Source organism: Trachypithecus francoisi, unplaced genomic scaffold, assembly GCF_009764315.1.
Source record: "Trachypithecus francoisi isolate TF-2019V2 unplaced genomic scaffold, Tfra_2.0 Lachesis_group0, whole genome shotgun sequence".
Classification (NCBI taxonomy): Eukaryota; Metazoa; Chordata; class Mammalia; order Primates; family Cercopithecidae; genus Trachypithecus; species Trachypithecus francoisi.
In genome coordinates this window covers 66237428-66260958 of record NW_022681453.1, presented here as the reverse complement: position 1 = coordinate 66260958, position 23531 = coordinate 66237428, and the positions used below count along the sequence as shown (strand labels likewise).

General features: G+C 39.0%; 1 protein-coding gene across 3 annotated transcripts in view; it reads right to left on the bottom strand.

Moving 5' to 3' along the window:
* Positions 1-23531, bottom strand: part of HSPBAP1 (HSPB1 associated protein 1) — a 50567-nt gene that overhangs the window by 9147 nt on the left and 17889 nt on the right. For all 3 annotated transcript variants that reach the window (XM_033211015.1, XM_033211017.1, XM_033211016.1), the window contains 4 exons: positions 19285-19466; positions 8148-8284; positions 4194-4365; positions 1517-1600 (listed from right to left, as the gene is read on the bottom strand). In XM_033211015.1, the coding sequence (XP_033066906.1) occupies positions 1517-1600; positions 4194-4365; positions 8148-8284; positions 19285-19466 (575 nt within the window). The remainder of the gene's footprint in view (positions 1-1516; positions 1601-4193; positions 4366-8147; positions 8285-19284; positions 19467-23531) is intronic.

Here is a 23531-nt window from a genome sequence, read left to right as displayed (position 1 = left end):
TGTTAGACAGCTAACAAAGGTAACTTGCATCTTAAAGTTGCCTGATTCCAAAGTCTGTGGCCAGAATGGTAAAAAGTCTGGAAAAAGGAAAAAGTCACATAAAAACACCCCATTAAAGACAGTAAGAGTTTTTGAGCATAGAAGAAGAAAAGATTATGGAAACACTTGGAGGTATTTTCAAATATTTTAAAAAGATGACAGCTCTATTCTTTAACAACAAGTGAACTTCCTTGGGAGGTGAAGCACCTGTCAGGGCTATTGTAGATATGACTTTGGCATTGGGAGTGGAAGTTCCCCATGGATTCTACCTTAATATCTGCTGCAACTCCAGTTCAGCACGCTACAGGCAAAATTTCTGTTATGTTACTGATCTCCTGCCATACCTCTCACCTAAGCCTCAAGGGCTACAACTCTTGTCTAAGCCCACACAATATAGCTTTGTTACAATATTCCTTCTGTTCCCCTGATTCCAAAGCCATTCCTATTACCAAAGGATAGGGAAAACTAGACTAGGGAGAGGATGCGGCTGTCAAACAGAGCAGAGAGATGCAATCCAGGCTTCAGGTCAAGGAGAGCAGAGATGCAGTCAGGGCCTCTGGTTAAAAAGAGGCAGCTGCAATTATGGCCCCAGTTTAAGAGACAGACTTGAGCATAACAAGCAGCTATTATAATTGTCAAACAGAGCAGGCAACCAGGATTAAGCATAACACATAGGAAGGAAAGGCCTCTGGCAGAAATGAAATGATAAAAACCTAGCACTGAAAGAAAGACTCCGCTTTGAGAATACGTAGAAGCCAAGACAGAATTCTGCAATTAGTAATGACCTTGAACCAAGAAGCAGGTATTGGCCGGGCGTGGTGGCTCAAGCCTGTAATCCCAGCACTTTGGGAGGCCGAGACGGGCGGATCACGAGGTCAGGAGATTGAGACCATCCTGGCTAACACGGTGAAATCCCGTCTCTACTAAAAACTACAAAAAACTAAACGGGCGAGGTGGCGGGCACCTGTAGTCCCAGCTACTCAGGAGGCTGAGGCAGGAGAATGGTGTAAACCCGGGAGGCGGGGCTTGCAGTGAGCTGAGATCTGGCCACTGCACTCCAGCCTGGGCCACACAGTGAGACTCCGTCTCAAAGAAAAAAAAAAAAGAAGAAGCAGGTATTTCCAGCCCAGACAGTATGGAAGAGGAGTGGCAACAAGGGACACATATCGGCAAATCTGGCCAGACCCAACACAATTTTCCTAACAACACTGGTCAAGGGAAACGACCCTACCTGCCAGCATCAGGCCCATTCTGTGTCCTTAAAAGAAAGAGAGTGGCACACCACTAAAATTCCAATGTCCAACCTAAACATCCATTAACAGAGGACAGAATGCATAAGTTATAGTGCACTGCAACAAAAAAATACTGAAGCATTGGTTAAAAAAATTAATTACCAAGTTGTACAGCCAGACCTTATATATCTTTTAAAAGCATGATTTGCACTTACTTAAAAAAACGAAACGAAACAAAAAAGTACCAGTTCAATCCATGAGTTTATACTGACAGTGACAGGATCAATGGATTCTACGTAATGCCACCAGTGTCTGGGAACAAACAGAACCTGAAAACCAAACAAAGAATGGTTAGCACAAGAACAAGACATTTCATTTTTATGTCAGACTCAGACCCTAATTGAGGCTGCCAGGAAGAAAAGGAATACAAACGAATTCACAGTAATATTGCTGGAGAAAAGTGAAGAAAAAAAATCCCGCAATCCTTTTTTCCTTTTACTCCTTTTTTATTGACAAGTTCACATGTTCTACAAAGGATACTGCCAGCATCTCTATTCTCTTTAATCCTGGGCCTTCTTTGTCTGCACCTAAATCTTAGTACATGATTCTGAGATTCTAATTTTTCCTCCTTTCCATCACAAAATAGTTGCATGCATTCTGAGAAAGGGCATAGGTAAAACACATAGGACATGGCTTCTGTTTTCTCACAGTTCGAAATCTAGCCAATGAGAAGATAAAGTAAAGAAAGGTGGCATTACAGAAGTGGTAAATTAGAGGAAAATGGTGTTTGAGAATTTCGGAGGTAGGTGAAACAGGCATGAACTAGGGAGGTCAGGGGCAACATGGATGGAGGAAGTGTGATTTGAACCCAGGCTAGGAGAGAATTCAGACTGAGAAAAGAATGAAGACATGCCAGGAAGGATAAGAGGTACAGGAGAGGGAGGTAGGACTAGTAGGTCAGTCTTACTATCACAGAGGGAATAATGGGAGATAAGGTAGGGGAATTAGTTTAGGGACAGTGGACTTCAAAATAAGAATTTAGATTTTATCTGGTAGGCATTAGGAGTCACTGAAAAATTCTAAGTAGGGGGATGGTTAAAATAGTGGTATCGAGAGAGTCTGAGAAGGACAGGAGATACCTGCAAAGGCCCACTTATTAAATGTTAAGATATAAATAGGAAGGTATAATAAACAAAAGCAATGGGCAGAGTCAAGAAGGATGGCATCTATCCAGACTCAGTATGAGATTTCCTATTGAGAGCAGAGCAGATGGAGATGATATGAAGCTTTTGGGCTTCAGATTTAGGAAACTACTGGTATTTGCTATGAACAAGGCAGGACTGGGAAATAGAAAGATCCTTTCAGGAAAACTGGAAACTATGAAAGTCCACTTGATAGTCATAAGTAGGTTATGCATGTTCTATCAGAGTAAAGTTTCAGTAAAGTGGTGAGAGAAAGAGCTGGGTTTGAGTGGATTAAAGAATGGACAGGAGGTAAGGAAAACTGATACAATGGACAAAACCAGTCATTCAAATTTGGCTATTAAAGACAGAAGAGAAAATGATTGGCAACCACTTCACACTCTCTGGAATGGCTGTAAAAATAATCATAAAAAAGAAAAACAAGTGTTGGGAAAGATGTGAAGACACTAGAACCCTCATACAATGCTGGTGGGAATATAAAATAGTACAGTTGCTATGGAAGATAGTTTGACAACTCCTCAAAAAGTTAAACAGAGGGTTACCATATAACCCAGCAATTCTACTCCTAGGTATACCCAAGAGTATTGAAAACATATGTGTACATATGAAGACATAGGTACACACAAAACTTATACATGAATGTTCAAAGCAGCATTACTTATAATAGCCAACAAAGCAGAAACAACCCAAATGTCCATCAACTGATGAACGGATAAACAAAATGTTGTATATCCACACAATGGAATATTATTAAGCCATAAAAAAGAAATGAAGTGCTAGTAACATTCTACAATGTGGATGACCCTTAAATACATTATGCTATGTGAAAGAAGTCAGACACAGAAGGCCCTGTATTATAATATTGCACCATGTGAAATGTCCAGAATGGGCAAATCTACAAACATAGAAAAAGATTAGTTGTTGTCAAGGGCTGTGGGGAGAGGGGAATGCAGAGTGACTAACAGGTTGAGGCAACTCAGTCAAGTGAAATTGTTTGAGTTGATAATACTTGAGTGAAGGAAGCAGGAAAAGAGCAAGTGAGACAGGTACAATGGAAGGAAGACAGGCAAGGGAAAGGGATAATCAAGAGAATAAAGTCTCTTTAAGTGACTAAGAAACCTTTCAAATTATTAATGAAATATCAGACAGCAAGTGCCAATGTTGAAAAAGAAATTTTCCTCACTGGGAAGCAGCACTATGTACAATACCTTTGGAAATGTTTCAGAGTTAGTAATTTATGAAAACAACATCCATTCTTGCTTAAAAGTAAACATTCTCAGTTCCTTCTGCCCCTGTTGGCCCACACCTGGATGCATTCCGACCTGTGTTTATGTGTTTGGGTTCAGTTCTATCATAATTGAACAGATATTAACTGTGATTAAATGTTCCAGAGATGCTCAAGTACCCATGCCTTGAAGATTTTCTCCTGACCTAAATGAAAATGACCTTGTAGACTGTCTTTCTCCAAAGTCCATTCTCCTCTTTACCAATAGGAGGAGCTGTGTTCCCACTTGCTATTTCCTTTCCAGGACCCGTGAAGCAGAGGTGTATGTGTCTGAAGCCTACAGCTGGGGCAGCTACCTTCCAACAGCAGAGCAGAGGGAAGGAAGCCATTCTCATTTGTACTGCACGGGGAGGGGAAGCACACAGCATAAGGACTAGAGAGAGTTACAGCTGTGGTGTCCCCTAGCAGGTCATTAAAGTTTTAAAGCCTTATTACCTGTCCTGGGCTCAGTGTAACCATATGTCTTTGAGCTTTCTGGAACTGAGGAAAACGCTTTAAATCAGGATTGACAACATTGATTTTACTGAACACACTAGATTCTTCATAAGGGATTCTAGTTGGATAAAGGAAAGGAGTATCTTCAGGAGGAAAGAGATGCCATCGTTTCCTAATTAAAAAGAAAAAAAAGATACAGGTTAGTACTCTGATCTTAAGACAAAACATGTAAGAAGGCAAAAGCTAAGTGTTCATTTTTACTCATTTAAATTCGATCCCTAAGGGAATACAGGCACCATCAGTGGTCACCTGGCCATCTCTGACTCAGCGCTAGAATCCCTCTGCAGATACTGGGTGGAAGGCTGTGTAGCAACTAAGGGGCTGCCTCATGGATGTCTCAGGATACCCTCAGGCAGCCTCTTACATTGCTGGGACAGAATCTAGTTCGTTAGATCATTCTTTCTTATCTCAAATCAAAGTCTGCCTTCTCATAGTTTTCATCCGTGACTCTAGAGCTATTCACAATAACCCCCACCCTTTCAAATATCTGTATTCTTATCTTATGCAGAGCAAACACTCATAGTTCCATCCACCAAATAGCTTTCAGACTTCTCCCTGTTTGGATTATAAATTCCTTAAGTTAAACATTTGTTAAGTTACTCCATTAGGGAGTGGACATGTACAAATAACACCACATAAATAAAGCAGTATAATGTGGGAATTTTCAAAAAGAAAACTGTCAAATGTTTGTCACTTAAAACAGTTTTGAAAATGGAGGTAATAAATTCTAACTCACAAAACACTAGACACACCTATGCTTTATGCCAATAGGGGGAAGATATCTGAGGCAACAGCGAGGGAAGTATGAGAAAAAAATGAGACCTAGACATCCAGATGTTTAGATGGGGAGGCAAAGAGAAAAGAGGGAAAAACCTAGTTCTGAGAAAAGAAGCCCAAAGCCCTCTAGTGACCCCTTGCAGTTGTTAGAGTGGGGCTATCAAGTCCTTTCAGAACCAAGAAACAGTGGCTGCTGTTTTCGAACTAAGAAGTATATACTGAAGTCTTATTTTGCTTTAGAAATTTGAAGGTTTTATAGAAATAATGAAATGCTTTACTCTTCAGTAAACATTTACATTCAGGCCATGTGTGGTGGCTCACTGCCTGTAACCTCAGCACTTTGGGAGGCCAAGGCAGAAGGACTGCTTGAGGCCAGGATAGAGACTAGCCTTGGAGCCTAGGAAACATAGCAATACCTCATCCCCATAAAAATTTTTCTGAAAAAATTAGCCAGGTGTGATGGTGTGTGCCTGTAGTCCTAGCTACTCAGGAGGCTGAGGTGGGAGGATTGTTTGAGCCCAGGAGTTTGAGGAAGCAGTGAGCTATGACTGTGCCACTGCACTCCAGCCTGGGTGACAGAGCAAGACCATGTATCAAAAAAAAAAAAAAAAATTCATTTCGGAGCTATAAGGCAGTCTATCAGTTCACACAGTCATCAGTTTAAAAACCATTGAGGTTCAAAAGCTGTTTGCCTAATCTTAAAGCTTTAATTTAATTTAAGCTTTAAGAGCTGCTCCATTCCACTGTATTAGTTTGAAAGCAGTTTTCAATATCGATATGCTTCGAATGTTAGAGTTGGAAGGGCTCTGAAGAGATCATCAGTCTAATTTCATTTTCAAAGTAGTGGCAGAAAGACTCAGAGCTTGCTCAGTGTCACTCACTGGGGTAGTGGTAGATTCAGAGCTAGGTCACAGATCTCCTGGCTTCTCCAGATCCCAGTTCCTTCCCCTGCACCAGAGCAATAGTTCCCAAAGGAATAGCCATAATGATAACCATCCCATCCAATCTGCTTTGTTTGGCTTAAAAAATGTAAAATGCACGAATCCTTCTATCAGAAAAGGTATTCAATCACCATGCGATCTCCTGCTTTAAAAACCTCTCATGGTTCTGGATGCTGAAAGAACAGAGAATAACAGTGTTTGCCTGGAAGTCAAGACACTGGGGACTCAACCTACCTGCCTTTCTGGTCTACTCCCTCTGTCACCAATGCACAACATATACTGGACAACTCAAGGGGTCCTCTCTACACCCCATGCTTTCTCAGGGTCCCTCTGCCCTTCCCATCTGGGTCTTTCGAGCACTTATCCATCCTTCAAGGCCCACCACAAATGGCAGCTCCTCTGTGAAATCTTCCCTGATCTTTCCAACAGGAACATGACCTCTTCTACTTTTCAGTCCTACAGCTCTGTGAAACCTTCCTCTAGAGCACGGGCATTCTGCCTTGTATCACGGCTGTCTCTCAGCTTGCCTGCACTCTGGTTGTGAACTCTCCCACAGTAGAGAGGGTGTCCTACTCCCTCACCTCTGTACCTACTGTAACACATGGTCCCTGTACAGAAGGATACTCAATGGGTATTTACGAAAGCTATTTTATTATTCCAGAGTTATATAAGGCCAGAAAATGTCTTATTACAAAGTTAAAATAAAGTGATATTAACTTTATATCATAGAAAGAATTCAGGTATTTTTTGATAATGTTTTTCCAACTTGAATTTCTTTGGCTTGTTTCCCAATTCAGAATACATGGACAGCAGCTACTTAAAATGTTGTCTCTCTTACCAAGTTTAAGGTTTTAGCCTGTTAACTCCACAAGGGTTGAGACCACACTCATTTGATTGACTCTTGCATCCACAGCATGTAGCTATGTACCTGACACATTCTATGCCCTTTAATAAAGACGGAATGCATCAGAGAGTGGACTAACTTCTACCATTCTGTAATTTTCAGAGTTCTTCACATGTGAAATGCATCCACAGACATACTGACTGTTTCTCCTGAATCTACTCACAATCCTTTTCACATCTAATAGGTCTGAGAACTTGCACATGGCCTTTTCTGTTTTACTCTCTGTGCTGCCCTGTAAATATCCCACATGACCAGGAGAAAAGACTGGGGCACCATTAGTTAGGGGAAAATAAAGCTGCACATACATCTGAGTACATCCTCCAAGTGGCACAAACACTTAGACTCTCATAGAACTCCAGAAACCAGAAGCACTGCCTATCCCTTCTAGAGTGCACAGATAAGTGGAGACAAAAACTGACCTAAGGTAACAATACACTGTATTGTGTCAGGTAGGCACAAACTGAAATTTAGAGTTTAAAGGGTCCAGTATTTTTCAAATCAGGATCGCTGGCATCCCTTGGAGGGGAGCTTGAGGCAACAGTGGAGCCTCTTCCTTTCAACAAACTGCTCTGCTCTTATTTATTTAGATTTGGAGAAAGGGTGTTCCCATTTTAAAATAAAAGTTTGAAAACTACAAACTCTTATGTAAAAAAGAAAAGCTAAGCATAGGCTGGGCATAGTGACTCACACCAGGACTCTGAGAGGCCAAAGCAGGAGGATGGCTTGAGGCCAGGAATTCAAGACTAGCTTGAGCAACGTAGAAAGACTCCATCTCTAAATAAAATTTTTAAAAAATTAGCTGGGCATAGTGGCACACACCTGTAGTCCTAGGTACTTGAGAGGCTGAGGCGGGAGGATGGCTTGAGGCCTAGGAGTTAGGATCACGCATTGCACTCCAGCCTGGGCAACAGAGCAAGACTTTGTCTCAAATGTCTCTAATTTACAAAAAAAAAAAAAAAGACCAAGCAGAGAGCTCTCTAGCTGACCTGGGAGTGGAATCCCAGAATTCTAGAATCAACTCTCTGAAGACAATCCTGATCATGGCAAGGCACTCATCTGTAAACCACCATTTTAACTGTTCTCATTTCACAGAGGAGAAACCAAAACCAGAGGTTAAGAGGTCTGCCCCAATCATGAGGCAGGCTGACAGAATGGGGCTGGGACTACACCTTGGGGTACTGCCTATTCTCTCCGTTACCCCTGATGTATGCATGCACAGGTGCACACACACACACACACACACACACGCACACACACACACACACACATTACCTTCCTTGTACCTGGAATACCAAGTTACAACCATAGGAGTCCAGATGACAGGGTGTGTGGGCTCCCAAGGAGCCAATCCACAATGTACTTTCCTGTCCATTTCTTCCAGGAAACCCGAAGTCAGACCATTTCACATCCTGTTTTGAAATAAAGTTGCAATTCATCAAGAACTAACCAACTTCTCTGTATGGTAATGTTGCCCATTTTCACTTGCACATCTGTTATTTGGCAGTTGGAATACTCTATTATGGAAAACGCTACAGATGGAAGAGGTTAGGTTTCCAGGGCAGTTCAAGAAATCTTTTTAGCCAATAATATATTTGAATAACCACATTAATAGTAATCATTCAACAAATATTTACTGACTACTTACAACATGCCAGGCACTGTTCTGGAAGCTTGTAATGAATCAATGAACAAAAGAGACAAAATGCCCACTCCGATGAAGCTTACATTTTAGAGTTGGAAACAGAGAGGATTTTGCTGGTATTTAGGGAAAGCGTGTTTTGGGCAGTTAGAACAGTGATTGCAGCGGAAACGTCATTATTTCAAATATCTCTGAGACGCAACCGAGGAAGTCAGAAATCCTTATTCCCTCTAAACAGTGCATATATTTGTGTATATATGCAACTTACTAACTTTGTGTACTTCAATGACCACATAAAAGAAGCCTTCTCCTACATTAGTGGGCTTACTTAAAACTATCAATGCTGGAGCCTTAGCTCATACCTACTAGATCAGTCTTCAGGTGACAGTGTCAAAGTACATCTTTTGAAATATACATCCATGGATGGCTTTCAATATACTCCCCAAAGTCATGAACTTCTTAAGTGCAATGATATTTAGAACAGAGACAGCATAGTGCTCTGGACTTAAGACTCTTCACATGCCTGGTTCTGTGGGCAAATCCTGCCCAAGTCAACTACTGGGAAAAGCCTATACTTTTAGAAGCCGACAGTGCATTTGCAGCACAGAAAAATAGGGTCACACATAAACCGAAGTCCATGTGATTAAACAGATTTATAAGCTAGAAAAGAAAAAGAACATACTAGTGAACCAGGCATGATGGTTCTGCCTTATTTTTATTTTATTCATGAAATTTTCCTTTCGGTTTTAAAAAACAAAAGCAAAGAAAAAAGCCCACTTCTATGTGCAGAACATCATTCTCAATGCTGACACTCCTTTTATCAGTAACTGCCGTCTAAATTTTCTATTTTTAGAGGGAAAACATTAACAGCTGTATTCAAAGAGAAAGGATTTTAAAGAGAAATTTAATGGATGGTTTTGAGGAAGACTAGAAAGGGCACTTTTTTTTTCATTTTTGTTTTGAGTGATGAAAATGGTTGAATACGTGCACATAACTAATGTCTGACATAGAAGGGGGTTTTTGCAAGGTCAGCACCACTGTAAATGCATATGGCTCACATGTGGCAGTTCCAGTGGGTGGTAAAAATCCTGTTCTCTCTGCATATAGCCTATAAGCTCCATACTGGGAGCTTACACCTGTTTTCTCAATGCCTAACTTAGTACCAGGCTCAGGGTTAGACCTTGGAACACACTGGCTGCTTAGGAGGGAAAGAAGAATCCGTTGACTTATGATGGTTAAAATAGTTCAGGCCAATGACATTTTGGAGCATACACCTGGTGTGATGCTGGGTGTTGGGGATACAAAAATTAATGTAACACAGGCCTACCCTTCAAATCTAGTAATGGGCGATAATCCTATAAACAGAGCCTCTCAACATGAGTAACAAGTGCTCTGACACAAATATGCAGGAAATGCTTTAAGATCACAGCAGGAGGGCCCTGCACCCAAGCAGGGAGCTTAGGGGAGGCTTCCAATTAACCTGGTCCTTGTTGAACAATTTACCACACCTCAGTCTGAAGAATTTAACTAAAGGTAGCTGAAAGCCATTCAGTATAAAAAGGAAAAAAGAGACTTGTCTTAGCTAAGAAGAGACAGGTTATGTGATTCTTAATCTTATAGATACGTTCCTGCAGGAATCTAATGAATACCAAAGCCCCTTCTCCTCAGAAAAAGCACACATGAAATTTCATATATACTTTCAAAGAAGTGACAGACCAACCCCACATGAAAAACTCTGCTCTAGAGCCCTGCTTTGGAAAGAATCACTGAAGAAAGATTTTCTACAAGGTGAGGTTACTGTATGAGAAACTGAGGAGAGGCTTCCCTGGCCTCTTGTCTAACAGTAATGACCTAAAAAGCAAAACTGTCAGGCAGGTGTGGTGGCTCATGCCTGTAATTCCAGCAATCTGGAAGGCTGAGGTGGGAGGACTGCCTGGGTCCACGAGTTCAAGACCAGCATGGGCAATGTTTGGTAAGGCTCTGTCTCTACAAAAACTTTTTTTTTAACAAATTGGCTGGGCGTGGTGGCATGCACCTGTGGTCCCAGCTACTCAGGAGGCTGAGGAGGGAGGATCACTTGAGCTTGGGAGGTTAAGGATGCAGTGAGCTGTGTTTGCACCACAGCACTCCAGTCTGAGTGCCTGAGTGACAGAGCAAGACCTTGTCTCAAAACAAAAAAGCAAAATTGTCAGTGTAAAAATAGACACCATTGAGAGTTGGGATTCTCTTCCCAAGTAAGTTTAGCTGCTTACGGGTAGTCAAATGTCTGAAGTCAATGTGGGCCCAGGAATCTGTCTTGAGTCTTGCTAGAAACAGGAGGCCCTGTTTGGGTGCTACATCTGTAAAACCAAAAAGGGTGATCAGTAGGGTGATCTGTCCTGGAACCTATTCATACATACCTCAAGAGTTGGAAAAATTTTTTAAATCATCTATTCTCAGAAAGTTCTATTCTACACCATCCCTGAAAAGAGCAACAAGTAGCTAGCTTGGGAGGGAAAGTAGCTAGCTGGTTGACCACTTACTACAAAATCAGTATCTACTTCCTCGTAGCTTACAGAGGAGGATCCTAGATTTGCTTTCTATAACTAAAGAGAACAAGTTTATTTCCTGCCAAAAATTGCTATTTTTAAGTTATCAGAAAGACTGTCCAGCTTCTCCTTTATTTTTTTTTTAACCTAGATGCAGCAGCATTAACTTTTCCTTCCAATTGCTCTTCTCTCAATTTCCTTTATTTGTCAACAGGCCTAAAGCCTGGCTCCCAAACTGAACCCCAGACACAGTCTACACAGAATATGTATCCATGGAATTGTAACATTTCATGACCCGGACATCATACCATTAATGCACTGACAGACGGCACTTTTCTTTTTAAGCAACTAAATTATACCAAGGCTAATATTGGGCCTCCCTGTCTCTTACTTGCAGAGTGTTGCTTAGCATATCTCTTCAGCCTTGACTTACAGTCAAGGACTAGCCTAATATTTCCTAATTTTCCTTGTGATTTACTATTTGACTTATGGATTATTTAGAAGTGTAATGTTTAATTTCAAACATTTGGGGATTTTTCAGCTATCTTTTTGTCATGAATTTTTAATTTAATTCTGTTGTGGGGAGAGAACATACTTTGTATGACTTAAATCCTTTTAAATTATTGAAACTTGTCTTATGGCCCAGCATATAATCAATCTTGATAAACGTTCCATGTGCTCTTGGAAATAATGTGTTTTCTGTTGTTGGGTGGAGTGTTTTATAAATTTCAATTAAATCAAGTGGATTGTTCAAGTCTCCTGTACCCTTACTGATTTTCTGTATATTTGTTTTAACCATTATAGAGACAGAGGTATTGAAATCCCCCTGCTATAATTGTATACTTGTGTTTTCCTCAGTTTAGATTTGTCAGTTTTGTTCACGTATTTTGAAACTGTTGTTGGGTTCATACACATTTGGGATTATTATGTCCGCTTGGTGAATTGACCTTTTATTGTGATAAAATGACCCTCTCTACCTTGGGTTTCCTTGTTCTGATGGTAACTATGTCTGTCTCCTCCTTTGAATAGTATTAGCATGAAAAAGGAGTACTTACTATATGATTCCATTTCTATGAAATTCTAGAACTGCCAAACTAACCTGCAGTGACAGAAAGTACTACATCAGTGGTGTCTGAGAATGAGGGTATAGGGAGAGACAGGTTATGAAGGAACACTGGGAAACTTTTGGACATGATCAAAATGTTTGTCATCTTGAATGTGGTGATAATTTCTTGGGTGTATGTATATGTAAAACTTAATCAGACTGTTCACCTTAAATATATGCTGTTTATTATATATCAGTTATAGCCCAATAAAGCTGTGTGTGTGTGTGTTTTTTATACAATGCTATTAGCACACTTTGGTCCCACTGTCTCAACACTAGCAGTTTTGCTCACCATTGCATTTGTACCATCAGTGCAAATGTCAACACTGTGAAATAAGCAAATATCATCTTAGAAGTATTATGAAAATAATTTTAATCTCAAAGATCCTCTGAAAGGTTGTCAGGGACCCCCAGGGGTCTATGGGCCACTCTGGTTTACAACATCACCACTGTAATTACTCTATGTTTTTCTGTTCTGACTCCTCCTCTAAGTAATTCTAAAACAGTTTCTTATGAAAATACATTTTAAGTCATACTCCAGATTAAAATTAAAATACTTTAATCATGTTCACAAATGTTTTGTAACTTAAAATTATGTAACTAATTCTAAAAGTTTCTTATGAAAATGCATTTTAAGTCATACTCCAGATTAAAATTAAACTACTTCAATCATGTTCACAAACGTTTTATAACTTAAAATTATATAAGGATAGCATTTAAGACCCTCCCAAGTATGGCTGACGCCACCTGTCTGCTCTGCGTAAGGCCCTGTCCAGTCTCCCCACTGACCTATGCTCTCTCCTACCTTCTGGCCTCTGCTCATGCCCCTTTCAATTTCTGCCTGTTAAAGTTCTCTGTTTTAGGGCCTGGCTCAGGTTCAGCTTTGGCTATGAAACCTTCTCAACCGCTTGTATCCGTATCCATCTGCCCCTTGCCTTCCTTCCTATATGTTTTATTTGGATTACTATTTAAATGGTAAGTGACGCAGAACGTTTCTGTCCTGTTCCTTTAACAATATTGTAAGCTCTTTGGGCTATATTTTATAATTTCTTATTCCTGCAAACTGCTAACATACTGCTGAATACATAACAGGTATTTGAATGATTACATAAGTGGATTTTTTCCTACTCTTACCATTTTTTGTTTTGATATTTCTCTGGGTCTTTAGGACCCCTCAGAGAATGTTTTGACTTAAACCCCTAGCTTCACCTTTGTCAAATTCTCTGTGGCTTCTAGTTAGTCAGTGTAGCATTTGTCAGCCTTGGTAAGAAATTCTTAATCTCCCTGGCTCTCTACTAGTTTTGCAAGTTTTTATTTACAGCCTCTGCTTGAAGTTTCCTCCTATTAACTCTTTTCTTCCACAAATTAAATTCATCTATGAAAAATATGTATATTGATAAATACACTGGTACGATTGGAAAATATACTATAGCCTCAAGATGGCCTGAAAGTATGATTTTGACACTTAACTGACTTTTGTGTATAGCAAATAAAATTAATCTTATTATTTTTTAGTTATACATCATATCACTGACTAATCTAAATAAAGCATTTGTTTTGAACATTTTGTTCTCTACTTTCCTAGAAAGGGAATTTGTGACAGTACAAAACAAAATTTCTTTCTTTCAGACTCATTAGGCAAGAATGACAGGTTTTACCTTTTGCAATTATCAGTAAGTATCATCATAATTGAAGTTGTTAAGAATCAACATGTAATAAAAGGAATTTTGCCCCAAGAATGCTTCTCAGGTAGATTCCATTTGACATGGTGATTTGAATTGGCTACTGAAGGTCAGAGGCCTTGTTAAGTTACCAGGACACAGATTCCCAAAATACAGTAGATGGAAGAAGAGTTGTAACATGTCTTGGACTTTAAAACATAGCTATGAGAGCATGTTGAAATTGAGGCAGGTGATTTGATAATGAATAATGGCGTCTGATGGCCAGTGATGCTTTCTGATGAGACAAGTTGGAATGTAAGAATTAAGGTGTTTATCGAGCCTATCGGTGGGTAGAGAGTAAATTACCTCTTTTCTGTTTATGTACCTAAGGTAATTTTTCTAAGGAAAAAGAAACTCAGACAATTGCTAATATACAATGTCAATTTAAGGGGCTGTTTGAAATTTGGATTGAAATATTTATCCTTTGTAAGTTTTGGAGAGTAATTATAATTAATTATATTATTTTAAAAGTTACATTTTGGGCTGGGCATGATGGCTCATGCTTGCAATCCCAGCACTTTGGGAGGCTGAGCAGGCAGATCACTTGAGTTCAGGAGTTCGAGACCAGCCTGGTCAACACGGTGAAACACCATTTCTACTAAAAATCTAAAATTTAGCCGGGCATGGTGGTATACTCCTGTAATCCCAGCTACTCAGGAGGCTGAGGCAGGAGAATTGCTTGAACCTAGGAGGCGGAGGTTGCAGTGAGCCAAGATCATGTGATTGCACTCCAGCCTAGATGACAGAGTCAGACTGTCTCAAAAAAGAGAAAAAGAAATACATGAGCCTGAAAGCTTCCTAACACTTTTTTCTTTTTCTTTTTTTTTTTTTTGTATTTTATTCTTTAGTTACCAATTTAAAAATAATAAGTTGGTCACTATCATCTTACACTGCTGATCAATTAGGGTACTGCTTTTAAGAAATACCATTATGGGCCGGGCGCGGTGGCTCAAGCCTGTAATCCTAGCACTTTGGGAGGCCGAGACGGGCGGATCACGAGGTCAGGAGTTTGAGACCATCCTGGCTAACACGGTGAAACCCCGTCTCTACTAAAAAATACAAAAAAAAAGCTAGCCGGGCGAGGTGGCGGGCGCCTGTAGTCCCAGCTACTCGGGAGGCTGAGGCAGGAGAATGGCGTAAACCTGGGAGGCGGAGCTTGCAGTGAGCTGAGATCGGGCCACTGCACTCCAGCCCGGGCGACAGAGCAAGACTCCGTCTGAAAAAAAAAAAAAAAAAGAAATACCATTATGAACTTATGGTTTAAACATTAGTATGTAGTTGTAATCCTTATTTTTTTTTTTTTTTCAGATTCTGCCAGCAAATTACATTTGATTTCAGGTAATCTTTTATTATTATTATTATTATTATTATACTTTAAGTTCTAGGGTACAAGTGCATAACATGCAGGTTTGTTACATATGTATACTTGTGCCATGTTGGTGTGCTGCACCCATCAACTCGTCAGCACCCATCAACTCGTCATTTATATCACGTATAACTCCCAATGCAATCCCTCCCCTCTCCCCCATCCCCATGATAGGCCCTGGTGTGTGATGTTCCCCACCCTGTGTCCAAGTGTTCTCATTGTTCAATTCCCACCTATGAGTGAGAACATGCGGTGTTTGGTTTTCTGTCCTTGTGATAGTTTGCTCAGAATGATGGTTTGCAGCTTCATCCACGTCCCTACAAAGGACATGAATTCATCCTTTTTTATGGCTGTATAGTATTCCATGGTGTATATGTGCTACATTTTCTTAATCCAATCTCTCATTGATGGACATTTGGGTTGGTTCCAAGTCTTTGCTATTGTGAATAGTGCTGCAATAAACATACATGTGCATGTGTCTTTATAGTAGCATGATTTATAATCCTTTGGGTATATACCCAGTAATGGGATGGCTGGGTCATATGGTACTTCTAGTTCTAGATCCTTGAGGAATTGCCACACTGTCTTCCACAATGGTTGAACTAGTTTACAGTCCCACCAACAGGGTAAAAGTGTTCCTATTTCTCCGCATCCTCTCTAGCACCTGTTGTTTCCTGACTTTTTAATGATTGTCATTCTAACTGGTGTGAGATGGTATCTCATTGTGGTTTTGATTTGCATTTCTCTGATGGCCAGTGATGATGAGCATTTTTTCATGTGTCTGTTGGCTGTATGAATGTCTTCTTTTGAGAAATGTCTGTTCATATCCTTTGCCCACTTTTTGATGGGGTTTTTTTTTTTTTTTCTTGTAAATTTGTTTGAGTTCTTTGTAGGTTCTGGATATTAGCCCTTTGTCAGATGAGTAGATTGCAAAAATGTTCTCCCATTCTGTAGGTTGCCTGTTCACTCTGATGGTAGTTTCTTTTGCTGTGCAGAAGCTCTTTAGTTTAATACATTTTTCTGATAAGAACAGTGGTATTAACAAATGTGACTTTTTGAATAATGAAATGTATCAAGTATACTGAAAATGTGTCAACATTTGGAAGATCTACATAATTCAGTAAACCAGTATTTTCCAAATGGTCCATGATAACATTACATAAGATCCATTCTGTGCAAGACAGACCAATGGATTTTATTATAAGGGTACAGAGTTCATTCATTATAGGTTCAGATTTTATATTGCAACTAATGAACCTTTAAGAAACTACCCCTCATCAAGTGTGGTGTGGTATAAAAACAATCCACAATTATCTGAAAAGGCTGTTATTAATAAATACTCCTCCCTTTTTCAGTTTCATATGTGTGTGAGGCAAAATTTTCTTCATATACTTTAAACAAACCAACAAATTGCAATAGCTTGAATGGAGAAGCAGAGAATCCAGCTGTCTTCTTACAGCCAGACATCAAGGAGACATGCCAAAATGTACAACAATCCATCCCTCTGATGACATTGAAAATTTTTTGAATATAGTTATTTTCTTAAAAATATTATTATGTTAACATATAGTGGGTTGTGTCATTTTAAATAAATTAATAAACATTTTTTAAATGTACCCATTTTAATGCTTAACTACCCACCATTTTATGACAGATATAAGAAAGCTTGAAACAGCAAGTAATAAGACTTGGTGGCTGAATGAATTAAACCAACATAGGTACTTGTGATGTAAGAAGACTTAGTGCCCAGAAAATTTCGAGACAAAAGGTGATGTAATCCTAATGGACGTGGTTATTCATAGCAGAATTAATTGCCATAATATGAGCTGACAGAAAACTCATTCAACTCAAAATATCAGATTTTATAAGGACTCAGTTAGAATTCCAGCACATTGCCAAAAAGGCTGCCCTTTATATCCGCACTTAATGGACAGGTCACATACTGCTCAGTGCTGCCTTGCCTGGGATGAGACAGAACTACTAATGGGGTCAGATCAGAGACTCATCCAAGGCAGAGTGAGCCTAGACTCAGGACAGAGAGTCCCAACAGGACTGAATGTATGCACACTCTCTGTAGGCACAGTAGTCATTAAAGCTCTGGAGTAGCTGAAGCTCTGGAGGCAGACTATTTGGGTTACCCCTTCCTAGTTGTACTATCTTAGAAAAGGTTTACTGAACCTCTTTGGGTCTCATTTTTCTTAAAATGGGGATAATTATTAAATCATAGAGTTACTTTGAGGATTATAAATCTAAAACATTAGAAAAACTCCCCCCAAAAGTAAGTACTTGATCAATGTTACTATTAAGCAATATTTTACCTGAAATATGGAGTAAAGTACTAGTCTAATTTACAGAGTGGTGGGGGGTGGGTATGAGAAACATAACAAAACACTTTTCAAGTTAACTATGAAATCTGTAAGTTCCACAATTAAAGAACCATAAAGTGATCACAATTAAGGTTGTAAGAAAAAACATCTACCTTAAAATTATCATTTAAAAATGAGTAAATAGTAGATTTGGTATTGACTTTGAATTCAGAGTCATTTACTGAATGTTTTTAAAACCTATGCATTTCTTTCATGGGTAAGAGAATGAAAATACATTCTCAACTAACAACGACAGGCCGGGTGCAGTGGCTCATGCCTGTAATCCCAGCACTTTGGGAGGCCTAGGTTGGTGGATCACTTGAAGTCAGGAGTTCGAGACCACCCTGGCCAACATGGTGAAACCCTGTCTCTACAAAACCATACAAAAATTAGCTGGGCGTGGTGGCAGGCACCTGTAATCTCAGCTACTGGGGTTAGGGGGTGGGCAGTGGCTGTGGCAGGAGAATTGCTTGAACCTGGGAGGCAGAGGTTGTAGGGAGTTGAAATTGCGCCACCGTACTCCAGCCTGGGTGACAGAGACTCCATCTCAAAACAACAACGACAACAACAACAACAAAACTATGGGGCAAGTTGACACATTTTTTCTTTTTTTTTTTAATAAAAAAGCAAAATTAAGCCAGGCGCAGTGGCACATTCCTATACTTCCAGCAACTCGGGAGGCTGAGATGGGAGGATCTATTATAATACCTATGTTAACATCAGCATTTACATCTTGACTCAACATAAAGAAGAAAAATATATACTGAATGGAAAATTACTGAGGAGCCAAAGAACTATCAGCCTATGAAAGCCAAGTCCAGAGAGTGGGTGGTGGCAGAGAGGAAAAGAGGTGAACAGCCTGCAGGGATGGTGAAATATTTCTCTCCACAAAGAAGGGGCAGGAAGAAGGACTCTGGAGGCTTGGCCTGAGTGGGGGCAAGGCAGAGTCCTCCAAACAGCCTCTGGAATGGCTCCCATTCCTGCCCCACACCTAAGACACACATGGAAACAAGAGCAGAGAGTTCGCAAAATTATCTCACAAAATAAACTGCCAGTTTAAGTTAGAAAACACTTAAAAGAAAAGAGGATATGGTCTGGAAACTCTGTTGTCAGTTATGTCAACATACAGCAAAGAACTTCCATAATTTTACTTCTGCAAGTCACTCCCACACTTCTATAGGGCTTCCACTACCAAATACTGGAAACCAAATGTTCTCTGCCTCAGGCCATGAACTGCCAGATAAAACAGCTGCCCAAAACCCCTAGAGCAGGTAGAAATTGCAGCAGCAGCCCAAGGAATGCTTCTTCACAGAATCAGCTTTATGCTTTCATCTGCCTCACTGACGGGACAAGAACTTACAGGGAGGTCAGGAGGCAATGAAGTTTTACATACAACCTATGCTTCTAACATACTCCAAACCGACTCAAGCACTGTTTAAAAGCAAAAGAGGGTATATAGCAAGTTTGGGAGTAGGAAAACAAGGAAGCCTGCTCATCTGTGTGAGCCAAATGGCACACTTCCTTCTCTTCAGCAAATCTTGCGGTTTGAGTGGGTGAAATATCCAAGACTCATGGCGATTACTTACGAGAGAAAAAGGCAGAGAAGGTGCCAGGGAGATTCTAATTTGTGATCTTTTCTCAAAAACAAATTCCTACCAAGATTAGAAGGAAGGTTCTGACTTACCTGGAAAATATCTGTCTTGTCTTCAAATAGACTGACAAAATATTTATAGTCAGCATAAGCCCAGAACTTGGAATGGTCATAATCTCTAAATGGTCCAGAAATACTAGACGGGTCACAGTTCCAGGTCAGAAACTCTTCGAGTGTAGCTTCTACATAACTACATGTAGTTTCAAACTGAGGAACTGCAATGTAAGAGAATGCAACTTTAAATGTATAATGAACACATTTCCTAATTGTTGTTTTTTAAAAAATAAAGATGATTTCAACCAAAACATTAACTTTGAAGACTAACTAAAAATTCGTTTTGAGCCAGATGTGGTGGTGTATGCCTGTAATCCTAGTTTCTCTGGAGGTTGAGGCAGGAAGATGGCTTGAGGCCAGGAATTTGAGACCAGTCTGTGCAACAGAGCAAAACCCCACCTCCAAAAAAAAAAATTAATTAAAAAATTTAAAAATTAATTTGTACTTATTATATAATTAAAGCCATTTACAAAATTCACAATACTCAGGATTAAACATAAAAGTATAAAGCACAGTTTTAACCTTAAGATTAAAGACTACCCTATGAGTAGATTTAGTAATCCAAACTTGAGGATTTAGTAAATAAAAACTTGAGGCACCATATAGTTAAATGCAAAATTTTATGCTGCTGACACTTGGAAAAGGCAAAGATCACTAGAGATGAGGGTTGATCAGGAAAGCTTCAAGAAAAGGTATCTTATCTGTCCATAGTGGCTTGCTATTATGGGTATGACCCCAATGAGTCAAGATTGGAGTCTTGGATTGACACAGACTATTCTTCTAAAAGAATGATGAAATTAATTTTATTTTTGCAACTTAAATGAACATAGGAAGTTAATATTTAAGAAATCTGATTATGACTTCCTTTACAAAACATGAAATCTTTTCAAGATGTGATGTAGATCAGTTAGCACAGTGCTTGACACAGCAGATTTCAGTAAATGTTCACCACTATTTTTTATTTTTTGTTTTTGTTTTGAGATAGGGTCTTGCTCGTCATACAGGCTGGAGTGCAGTGGTGTAATCTCGACTCACTGCAACTTCTGCCTCCTGGGTTCAAGCGATCCTCCCGCCTCAGCCTCTCAAGTAGCTAGGACTAGAGGCATGTGCCACCACGCCTGGCTAATTTTTGTATTTTTTAGTAGAGATGGGGTTTCGCCATGTTGGCCAGGCTAATCTTGAACTCCTGGCCTCAAGTGATCTGCCCACCTAGGCCTCCCAAAGCGCTGGGATTACAGGCATGAGCCACCGTGCCCAGACAGTGTTAGGCACTATTATTAGTACTTCTTATCCATTCATATATTTACTTGGAACCCTTTAAAAGTCAGCTGAATCAGTAGCAAGAAGAATATGAATATTCTTCTTTCAACAGCTTTTTTCTTTTCTCTACGTTTCTGCCTGTAACTGCTTAGAATTACCCAATCATCTTTTTCCTTTCCCTTCTTTTTCCTAAGCCACAGAATGGCAGAGAGATAATAGACACAGGGTGTATGTCAACGAATCATCCTAATTCATCCACTTTAACTTGTCACCTCACTTTGAGAAGCAAGAGAACTTAACTAGGGCACATTTATCTAAAAGATTAAAATATACATATTCAAGAACTATTTAAATTTTAACAATTTTTGTAAAGCACTAAATGCCTGGCACCTAGTAAACAATCAATATACATAAACTCTTAACATATCAACATTGGCCAGGCATAGTGGCACATGCCTATAATCTCAGCACTTTGGGAGGCCGAGGTGGGAGGACTGCTTGAGCCCAGGAGTTTGAGATTAGCCTGGGCAACATGGTGAAACCCTGTCTCTATAAAAAATACAAAAAAATTAGCCAGGTGTGGTAGTATGTACCTGTAGTTCCAGCTACTCAGGCAGCTGAGGCAGGAGGATCACTTGAGCCCTGGAGGTTGAGGCTGCAGTGAGTAGAGACTGTGCCACTGCACTCCAGCCTGGGTGACACAGTGAGATCCTGTCTCAAAACAAAAACAAAAACAAAAACAAAAAACAAAAAAATTATCAACTTCATCAAAAATTTACCATAAAAGCACAGAAGTACATAAAGTTTAATTTTGACAAACAAAAGTGCATGTGGCAAGAAAGCTGTATGACTCTGGGAAATAGGATTCATTTCTAAAAGATTTAAGTAACTCCACTGTAAGCCTAAACATATTATACCGTCTTAGGAGTTTTCACTTCCTAGAATTCAATCCAACTGAATACTAAAGCCATTAAATGAGCTACTTGCCCCTGGGGTGGACTAAGCAGGACTTTTCTGTTGAGGCCAGTTATCTCAGGCAAGCCTGATTTGCAGCCCCCAGAACCTGGCCTCATTAGAAGACTTCATTTTCTGTTATAGCAAGCTCTGCACGTTAAAAAATGTTAAATCTAAAAATGTAAAAATTACATATGAGAACTGTTACTGTCGGGAAAATTATCATGAATGGAATGAATGAAAATGACAGATCTTTTCATTTCCATAATGATTTCAAAATAGAATTTTTTCACTCTTTCCTGGTAGTAGCATCATCAAAGGTACTGCTCTGATTTTGTTATAACGACAATTTCTTTCTGGGTAGTACAGTTGTTATTCTTAGTTTGTCTTATGCAATGAAATTATTCCTTTCTAATTTTACCAAGATTCTTTCATTTAATGTTGAAGTAGTCTAGGCAACTATAATGTTCATCCTACTTACTGTAGAGTGCTAGGTAAGAAGCGCAACTGAGGTCAGGATTTGGCAGTAGTGTACAAGCTGAGCTTGCTTTTAATTATTATAAAAAGGGGTCCTAAAATAGTTTTTGCACAACAGGATAACAACTATTTCTCCATTTTCTTAAACTTTCATCATCTTACAAATAAGAAATAATACATGATGCCTAAACTCTAAACACGTCTTTTGATCACTCTATCCCCCTGCTTTCAGATGTTCAGGATTATTTCTACAACTGCTTGCCAAATTTACTGCCAACTGAGATACAACACTGCCACTGAGCACGTATCTTGGGAAACAAATCTGATCCAAAATGCTATGTGATGTTCTCTATCTGCTTCCTAAAATAAACTAAGGAACACATGATATTCAAAAATGCCAATTATTAACACTTCTAATTCAAGTATTCTAGAAAAATTCTAACCAAGACCTAAGACCTAAAACAGAAATAAGAAATATACTCAACAGAGAGGAAACAAAGTTATCCTTACTTTTAAAATCATATGCCTGTCTAACTAGAAAACCCACAAAACACAAAACTACCTAGGCTAATTAGTAGGTGCACACAATATAAACACACAGAAACAAATGGTTTTCCTCTATGACCAATCACAACCAGTTAGAAAACTATAACAGGCAAAAATATTTCCTTTGTAACAGCTATAACAAATTTACAATATTTTAAGGAATCTGTAGACCTATATAAAAACTATAAATCACTTTACTGAGACCCAAATAGACTTCATAAGTAAAGATAACATGTTCCTGTGTAGGAAGATACAGTATTATAACAATGGGATTAATTAATTATAGAGCTTAATCAATTTTCATTTGAAATTCCAACAGGTCTCTTTACAGTGAGAACTTTGTGTAACTCTAAAGTTCATTTAGATATATAAAATTCAATAATATCTAAGAAAAAAGAGTAATTAGGGAGGATGAACTATATATTCAAATATTAAAATACATACCAGTACTAAAAGCATGTTTTAAAACTGTTTTACTGGCCCCCAAACTGGTAGCTTAATATGTGGCCCAAAAACTGATGCTGGAATATACAAGAATATAGTAATATAATAAAGGTGATTTCCAAAGTCAGTAGGGTAAAAAAGAAATATTCAGTAAATAGTATTGGAATAAAATTTCCAAATTTAGCTATTTGTATTAAAAAATTCATTGAATACCATATAACAAAATAAGAAATGGATAGTTAAATGTAAAAAAGAAATCATTAATCAATTAGAAAAAAATTATTAGAATATTTCTCTATTTTCAGGATAAAGAAGGAATTTCTAAAGTTAAATGAAAATAAAAATGTTAATAAAGCATTATTTGATTACATAAAAATATAAAACTGTGAAGCTAAAATGAGAAAGCAAACAATAACTAGGAAGCTTATTAGTTAACAACACAATCTTCTTTTTTTTCATCTGTTTTATTTATTTTTTTTATTTCTAGAGGCAGGGTCTCAGTCTGTTGCCCAGGCTGGTGGGCAGTGGTGTGGTCAGAACTTTGA